This window comes from Sus scrofa, chromosome 5 (genome assembly GCF_054392235.1).
Source record: "Sus scrofa isolate SSC_HxYL_T2T_F1_AM1 chromosome 5, Sscrofa_HxYL_maternal_Yorkshire_Landrace_v2.0, whole genome shotgun sequence".
Lineage (NCBI taxonomy): Eukaryota > Metazoa > Chordata > Mammalia > Artiodactyla > Suidae > Sus > Sus scrofa.
Window position 1 is genome coordinate 7,091,403 of NC_139387.1, and position 9,081 is coordinate 7,100,483.

Here is a 9,081-nt window from a genome sequence, read left to right on the forward strand (position 1 = left end):
CTTCAGAGCAACACCTCCACCCACCGACCAGTAAAGCCAACAAAGGTGTACAGGAGGTGCCACCATTCTCCTGCAAAGTGGGCTTGGCCCCACATTACAAGGCTCCATTTAATTCCTTCATCCAAGCACTAGCTAGACATTGAGCTAAGAGAGCAGAGTATAATACAATTGCTGCCCTGAAAGACTTGCCCGTCCAGAAAGAGAGACAGGTAGCAAACATAGCAATTACAGTCAAAATCGCGGCTGGAATCCAATGGAGCAGTGATGGCTCAGAGCTGAATTGTGAAGGGTGAATAGGAGCCCCCAGCAAGATACAAGAGGGGGCATTCCAGGCGGCAGGAACATCTTGTTCAACCGCTTAGAGGCCTGAAATAGCAATCTCTGGAGGAATCTATGAGCAGTTTGGTGAGACTGAGACTTAGAGTGCGTCAGGAACGTGGTGAGAGAGGAGGCTGGATGAGCAGGCAGCGTCTTGGCTAGCCGAGGAGGTCAGTCTTGGTCCTGAGTGCATGGGGGCTTGGGCCAGTGGAGAGGGACGGGAAGGAGGCCAAACCCAGGACACCCCAACAGCACAGGTGGTAGGGCTTCCATCCCACCCTTTCCCTGTGTCCCGTGGCCTCCTGTCTCCCCCACCCCGTGTACCCAGCCTGGCTCCAGAAGCTCAAGCTGGGGACTGCCAGGGGAGGCTAGATCCCATGTGCCTTGAGGCCCGGAGTAGGTGATTTTGTCCCTCTGTTTCTCAGTTTCCTCATCTGTAAAATGGGGGTAGCAAAATAAAACAAAAAAGGAGTCCTCTGGCAGTGCCTTGGGTTAAGGATCTTGCATTGTCACTGCTGTGGTGTGGATTTGATCCCTGGCCCCAGAAACTCCACATGCCACGGGTGTGTCCACCCCCGCGCCCAAAAAACCAACCAAAATGGGGGCAGTGCTAATCCCTGCCTGTCCCTTCTCGGGATCAGAGCGAGGAGCAGAGGAAATTCGTGGGCAGGAGGAGCTTGCTAGTTCTGAGCAGTGTTGTGCCCAGTCCTAGGTATTTGCTCATCTGGTGCCCCAGCCCCATGTCCACGTGAGCCTTCCCTAAAGGGCCCCCCACCCACCCCATGCCCACCAGGCTTCAAGAATCACGGCTTGAGAAGCCAGCACTCCTGGCTTCCAGGTCTGGAGCTGTCAAATCTTTCAAAGTAGGGGTCTCGGGAAAGTCCCCATCGCCCTGGCCTCAGTTTCCTCACACGCAGAAGGAAATGCTCCCAGATACTGGGGGCAGAGGGACTCCTGGCAGCCCCTCCAGCCCGCGAGAACCCAAGCCGGCTCCCCCAAACCCCAGCGGCTCCCAGGCGCAGAAAGGGCAGATGAGCACCCCCTCCCTCCTGCCATGTCCCCTCTGCCACCTCCAGCCCCTGCCAGGGACATCTTGTGCCCTGATGATGTCACCAGGCCCTGGACGCTGTGGCTGGCTGTAGCTGACAGCACTCAGACAGGGTTTATTTTTAAACTCTCGGGGCTTAGTCAGCTCCGTGCCCCTTCCCCATCTCGCCCCGCCTCAACCTGCCTGTCTTGTCTCCTGCAGCCCAGCTGAGCCCCCAGGTTCCTCCTTGAACATTCTCTCCCCACAGGCTCTGCTGCTGAGGCCATGGGCAGCCAGGCCATTGGCCACATGCGTCTGATCACCAAATCCAGACCTGCCCAGGTAAACCGATGGGTCCCTGGAGGTGGACCCCAGCCTCCTCTGCCTCCTGAAGCCCAGAGAGGATAAAGGGACCTGCTAGGGCCCCACAGCCAGGGCTGGCAGTCATCAGATGGGCTCTGGCTGGGCCTTGGGGCTGTCACCAAGACTTGATTTGAATTCATTCTCAAACAACAGCTTTTTGCCTGCAGGCTTCGAGCTTTTCTTGATGCCATGAAGCTCAGACAAGCAGAAATAGACTGGGTGCTGGGGCAGCTTCCAGAGGCACCATGGCCTCACTGACACCCTGGGTAGGGTGTGTGTCCATCACAGTTGTCACACGCTTACCCTCTCAAGTGACTTTAGACTAAGGACCTGCTGGCACCCTGAGCTTAGAAATGATGCTGATGAAACACCCCTTTTTATCAGTTTCATGTATTGGCCTCCTGGACATGTGGCTGAAAATAAGGTTCTATTTGAAAATGGCAGCCTTGGAGTTCCCCTTGTGGCTCAGCACGTTAAGGACCTGACAACATCGTCTCTGTGAGGATGCAGGTTTGATCCCTGGCCTCACGCAGTGGGTTAAGGATCTGGCATTGCCCCAACCTGTGGCTCAGATCTAGTGTTGCCCTGGCTGTGGCCCAGGCTGCTCCTGCAGCTCTGATTCGACCCCTAGCCTGGGAATTTCCATATGCCCCAGGTAGGGCTATAAAAGGAAAAAAGAAAGAAAATAGCAGCCTTGACTCTTCCTGGGAGGCTGGGCAAGAGCTGACCGCCTCTTCTGGGCTTGTCCAAGGCAGAGACAGCACAGGAGGAGGAGGGAGGCAGACCCGGGCTCCACTGACAGACTCCAAGTCCAGGCCTCCCCAGAACTCTTCATCCAGGATACTCTGCTCTGGCTGCTCTCCCACCAAACCCTCTCCCTCCTCAGAGGGAGCCTAGATGCGCAGGCCCTGGGAGGCAGCCAGCCCTCCCTTCCTTTCAGGCTCCTTGGAAACCCCTAGATCGTGTTCTCCAGTAGCCACGGGAGGGCAGGCGGGGCCAAGGCAGTCTGTGCCCCAAAGCACCGCCTGGCACCGGAGGCCATGTGAGGCTCTGCTGAGAGGACAAATCTGGAGGCTGGACCGAAGGTCGCCGCCCAGGGATGTGTCTGCAGTGCCACCCGGTGGTGACATAGCACCCCTGCCACACTGGCCCTGGTCTCATCATCGCAATCCTGTGGATGCTGCCGACATTTAGGGAGCAGCTACCGTGCGCCAAGCACCGGGGCAGCCAGGCACTGAGGATGGAGCTGGGCCGAGAAGATCTGGGGGCAGCACTGCAGGCAGAGGGAACAGCAAGTGCAAAGGCTCTGAGATGGGAAGGGATTGGGTGTGACCCGGGACGAGCAAAACAGTCAAAGAGTCAGGGAGGGAACAGGAGGGGAAGTGGACGGGTTAGGCGGCCACATCTCCAAGGGCTTTTTAGGCTGTAGGGAGAAGCTTGGATTTGTTTCTGAGTGTGTTGGCAGGACATATGGTATCTCAGACACCACGGCTGGCCTTGGGGGGTGGGAAGAAGTGGCTGGATTCTAGAACCGACAGGAATTGTGGACAGATTGGATGGGGCTGTGAGATAAACCAGGGGATCAAGGGTGACCCCAAGGCTTTGTTCTGAGCACTTTTGCTTTGAAGGGAACACTGGGAGGAACAGGTTTGGGGAGACCAGGAGACTTTGGACAGGTCCGGGCAGAGCTGGCTGGGGAGCAGGGGCAGGTGAAGAATCTGGAGCCCAGGGAAGAAGGTGGGGCTGGAGACACATGTGAAAGTTGCTGAGGTACAGATGGCACCTGGGGCCTTGAGCTGAATGAATGACCTGGGAGCAGGGCACCGGGACCGAGCCTTGGGGCCTCTGGTGTTTTGAGTCTGGGGAGAGGGGAGGAGCCACAGGGGAGACCCGAGCTGGAGCCCGGGGAGAGAGGGTTTCAAGAAAGCAGGCATGATGGGAATTATGGATCCAGCGTTACCTCTGAAGCAGTGTGGGTTCAATCTCCCACCTGGTGCGGTGGGTTAAGGATCTGGCATTGCCACAGCTGTGGCGTAGGTCACAGCTGCAGTTCGGATTCAGTCCGTGGCCCAGGAACTTCTATATGCTGCAGGTGTGGCCGGGGGAAAAAAAAAAGGCAGGAGTGAGCCACTGGGCCAAACATTGCTCAGAAGTGGAGAAAAATGAGCTTGAGATGGAGCCTGAATGATGGGTTAACTCCACGATGGTGGGCAGGAAAGGCTGAGGGGAGATGCAGAGGCAGGCCTCCCTCCTGAGGCGCCTCACCGTAAAGGGAGCAGAAGCATGGTGTCGCCTGAGGGCCGTGGGGGCTCAGGTTGTTTCATTTTCAGGACGGAAAAGTTCAGAGCATGCATTGGGCTGACAGGATGATCTCGTGGGGAAGGAGGGACTGATGACACGGGAGAGAGAGAATCCCAGGGGCAGAGTCCCGGCCCAGTGGAGAGAGGATGGGTGCCCGCGGGAAGGGACCGGGTCCCTGGGGGCAGGGATGCATCATCTCTAGTCATGGGAGGGAGGGAAGGCTGAGAGGCAGGGCCCCGGAGCTGGGCTGCCTGGTCCACATCCTGGTTCTCCCACAGAGAAGCTGCGGGGTTAGAAAAGTCATTCCTGGAGTTCCCGTCGTGGCAGCAGAAACGAATCCGACTAGGAACCATGAGGTTGTGGGTTCAATCCCTGGCCTCGCTCAGTGGGTTAAGGATCTGGCGTTGCCATGAGCAGATGTGGCTTGGATGCTGCGTTGCTGTGGCTGTGGCATAGGCTGGCAGCTGTAGCTCAGATTCGACCCCTAACCTGGGAACCTCCATATGCCAGGGGTACAGCCTTAAAAAGCAACAAAAGCATAAAAAGAAAAGAAAAGACAACTCATTCCTCCTTTCAGAGCCTCAGCTTCCTCACCTGTGAGATACAGGGGGTAAGGAAAGTAATGGCCAGCGCCCACGGCTGCTGGGCCATTCTAAGCATTTTACAAGTTTCAACTCATTGTGTCTTCACCTCAAGTGTGAGGGAGGGGGTGGAACTGGCTGGGGGGCCTGCAGAAGAAGGTGTGGGACCTTGCCGGAGGGGCAGCTTGTCCCCAGGAGTGTTGATGGAACCTTCCTCGCAGAGGGGACAGCTGACTGAGGCCTGGAGGGATGACTAGGAGTTTGGGAGGCAGAGAAAGAGGGAAGGGAAGGCGGGGCTTGACTGGACAGTAGTGGAGCCTGGGGGTGGTCCTGAGTCTGAATGTCAGTACTGAGACCCCAAGGGGAAGCCAAGGCCCAGAGCAAGGAGGAGCCTAGCAAGTCCTGGGGGGCTGAACACTGGCTCCTGGCTCAGGACTCTGGCCCCAGCTTTGGGCACTTGCTCTGGCCACAGCCCTGAGGTCTCAGCAAGGCTCTAGGATAGGATTTCTGGGTAATTGAAGCATCATCTAGCATCTTCTTAGAGTCCTGGGGTCAGGGACGTTGCCCAGCCTTGCCACAGACCTAGATCAAAGCAGTTCTGTACTCAGACCTCAGAAAAGAGCCATGCACTTCAGCCCTGAGTGACCTGGCCCTGCTGACTTGGAGACACCTGCAGCCCAGGAGCCAAAGGAGGCTGAGTATGTAGCCCCTGCTCCTGCTGACGACGGAGAAGCAGCTCACAAAAAGGGCTCTCGCTCTCCTGGGTCCAGGCGTCGGCCTGCACGGTTGGGAATGTTTGCTGAACTGAGAACATGTTGAGGGCTGGTGAGGGCTGGTGAGGGGCTGGGGGCACCCATCTTCAACCCAGTCTCTGATTTCCTCTGCTGCTCAGCCCTGTCTCTGGCTGGCAGCTTTCCCAGCTTAGGTGCTGGCGTCGGGAGTGCCAGCCAGGCTGGCGTAGCACAGTGCAGAGGCATGTGAGGGCTGTCTGGCAGTTTGGTACAGTCAGGGGAGGGGGCATGTGTCCAGCTGTGGAGGTTTGTCCTCCAGGCAGGTGGGTGGCAGAAGTGCAGCATGTCAGGCACCTGTATGTTATCTGTGTGGCACAGCCTGATGGTACAGAGAGAGAAACAGCTTAGGGAGGTAGAGCCACTTGCCGGGGGCCACAGAGCTGCTCTCTGGCTGCCTCCCATACCCTCTGATGGGCCCCCTCCCCATGGCTGTCAGTTGCCAGGCCCTGAGGGGCTCACCTCCAAGTAGGCACCTCAGTGGCAGCTGCCAGGTGTCTGTGAGGCTGGTGTCCCATTCTATGGATAAAATTCAGAGGCCCAGACAGGGAAGTGACTTGCCCAAGATCACATCCCAAATTGGTGATGGAGGCAGATTTGAACCCAGGACTAACTCCAAACCTGTGTTTTTTGCTTTTGGCTGCACCCATGGCAGGCGGAAGTTCCAAGCCAGGGATAAGACCCATGCCACAGCTGTAACTATAGCCACAGCAGTGACAACACCAGATCTTTAAGCTGCTGAGCCACCAGGGAGCTCCCTCTTAGTCTGTATTCTTATCTGCCACATGCTGGGCAGAGATCTCCCAGCTTTGACATATTCCAAGCCCACAGTTCCTGTGGCAGCACAAATCTGTGTTTGTAAGAGTATTTGTATACAAAGTAGAAAACACAGTGGGTTACAACAGGTCGTCTCCAGAAACAGATCTCAGGTTCACAAATTTCAGGGAAGGTCTTCATAGACCCAGTTGGGGCACGTGTTCCATCATTGACCAATCAACTGTGCCTACAACGGATTGGGTCACATGTTCACTCCTTGACCAATCACCTGTGCCCAGGGCTGACCCTGTAGCAGCCCCTGGACACCACAAGGTAGCTCGGGGGGTGGGGCAGCTTTGACCCTGGAAACTAGATTCTGTTTGAGTTACATTTGCCTCCCTGGGCTTCTTCTTTTTTTTTTTTTTTTTGTATTTTTAGGGCTGCGCCTGCAGCATATGGAGGTTCCCAGGCTAGGGGTCTAATTGGAGCTGTAGTCGCCGGCCTACGCCAGAGCCACAGCAACAAGGGATCCGAGCTACGTCTGCCACCTACACCACAGCTCACAGCAACGCTGGATCCTTAACCCACTGAGTGAGGCCAGGGATTGAACCCAAGTCCTCATGGATGCTAGTCAGGTTCGTTTCCACCGAGCCATGACGGGAACTTCTCCCGGGCTTTCTTGACCTCTTATTCCCAACCTCAGGGACAGGAGACTAGGGTGACAGGGTTCTAAGCACCTAAGGTCCTCTTGTAACTGCTTTCCTTGTGCCTTACCCCTTAGACCAGCTAGTCAGGCTGCATCTGCCTGCGAACTGAGGTGTATGGATGGGGGTCAGAAGCTGCCCGAAGGACTCGGTTCTGTGCCCAATTCGTATGGGAGCCGTGGGGGTAAGTCACCTCCACTCACCCTTCTGGTCTTGGCTTAAATGTCACCCACACAGAGGTCGTCCCTGTCCTCTCCCAGATCCCCTATCTTCTCAGCCACACCACTTACCACAACCCATCATTCTATTATTTTTTGTCCTTGTAATGTTTGTCTTTCCAAGCAGACTGTGAAGGCTGGCAGCAAGGTTGACACCAAATAGACATTTAGTAAATATTTGCTGAATGAGGTTTCTCTAAACTTTGATTTCCCTGTCTGTACAAAGGAGTGACAACACCCCCCACTGTGAAATAAGATAGAGCCTCAGAGCACCCAGCCCAGGCCTAGGACGCAGCAGGTGTTCAGGATCCTGGGAGCTGGGACGAGGGGAGGCTGGGCTGGAAGGCTCTGGAAGCTCTCAGGAGCAGCAAGCTCCAAGAGCACAAGTGGTGAAAAGCTGGAACCCGAGGATAAGGAGAGTCTGGGAATTTGAATTTGAAACCCACTCTGGGTTTGAATTTTAGCCTTGCTGTTTAGTTTGGGGGCATATCACTTTGCTTTTCTGAGCTTCAATGTTTATTGGTAAAATAGCCACTTAAAGCCCACCGTGGGGAGTTCCCATGAACTGGTGAAGTAGTGAACCTGACTAGTATCCCTGAGATCAGAGGTTCAATCCCTGGCCTTGCTCAGTAGGTTGAGAATTTGGTGGTGCCATGGGCTGTGGAGTAGGCTGTAGAAATGGCTCAGATCCCGCTTTGCTGTGGCTGTGGCCAGCAGCTGCAGCTCCGATTCGAACCCTAGCCTGGGAAATTTCATATGCTGTGGGTGCGGCCCTAAAAGGAAAAAAAAAAGTCCACCTTGAGGTTCCTGCTGTGGCACGGTGGGTTAGGAATCTGACTGCAGTGGCTTGGGTTGCTGTGGAGGCGTGGGTTTGATCTCTGGCCCAGCGCAGTGGGTTAAAGGATGTAGCATGGCTGCAGCTGCAGCACAGGTCTCAGCTGCAGCTCGGATTCAATCCCTGGCCTGGGAACTTCCATATGCCAAGGGTGTGGCCATAAAAAAAAAAGTCCACCTTGCCAGTCCATCTCCAAACTCTAAATGCATGTTTTTCTCTAGAAACAAAACAGTTCCTGGTTCCTTCCAACCTCAGGAGCCCTGAATGTTAACAACATGAAGCATGGGAATGGGAAGCAGGGGAGAACGGCCTCGTTGTGTAAAGTCAGCTCCAGGGCTCACTGAGGAGGCGGCAGCGCCAGCTCTGCACACGGAGGGAGCAGAAGCAGCGTGACGAGGGCCTGGAACTGCAGGGAGGGGGGTGAATTTGCAGTGGGCACTGCCAAGGATGAGGCCACCAATTCTGTGCCCACCCCACGAGTCTGGGCCCATCCTGAGCAGGGGACCTGGGGACATCAATGCTGAGCAAATCAGCATGACAGTTCTGGTGCTCAGCAAATGGCTTTACCCTTGGGTATAAAATTGTCTTTTAATTGTGACTGTCTCATGGCAGTAGACAGAAAATGTGGCAGAAGCAGAAAAGGAAAACCTCTAGAATCCCACAACCAGCCCCCAACTCTTCCAGACTTTTTTTTTTTTTTTTTTTTTTGGCTGCCCCCATGGCGTGCAGAAGCTTCCAGGCCAGGGATCAAACCCATGCCACAGCAGTGACAACATGGGATCCTTTTTTTTTTTTTTTTTTGCTTTTTAGGGCTGCACCTGTGATGTACGGAAGTTCCCAGGCTAGGGGTCCACCACAGCCACAGCAACGCCAGATCCAAGCCACGTCTGCGACCTACACCACAGCTCACAACAATGCTGGGTCCTTAACCCCCTGAGCGAGGCCAGGGATCAAACTCGCATCCTCGTGGAGACTAGTCAGATTCGTTTCCACTGAGCCATGACGGGAACTCCAACACCGGATCCTTAACCCACTGAGCCACAAGGGAACTCCAAGTCTTTTTACTTTTTTTACACTTTGCCATTGAGTGTTCTCTGTTTGGGGCCACTTTTCAAGAGCAGTTCCCTGTCCTTCTACCAGTGGTAGAGCACTTTTCTTTGTTTCAACTGTCCTGGGCCTGATATGTGTCC

General features: G+C 55.2%; 1 protein-coding gene across 1 annotated transcript in view; it reads left to right on the forward strand.

Annotated features, from left to right (window-relative positions):
* The first annotated feature begins 395 nt into the window (after positions 1-395).
* The window catches only part of LOC110260631 (uncharacterized), a 35,870-nt gene continuing 27,184 nt past the window's right edge, over positions 396-9,081 (forward strand). The window contains exons 1-3 of the mRNA XM_084955250.1: positions 396-488; positions 1,614-1,687; positions 6,916-7,022. Coding sequence (XP_084811376.1) covers positions 6,960-7,022 — 63 coding nt within the window. The 5' untranslated portion in view covers positions 396-488; positions 1,614-1,687; positions 6,916-6,959. The remainder of the gene's footprint in view (positions 489-1,613; positions 1,688-6,915; positions 7,023-9,081) is intronic.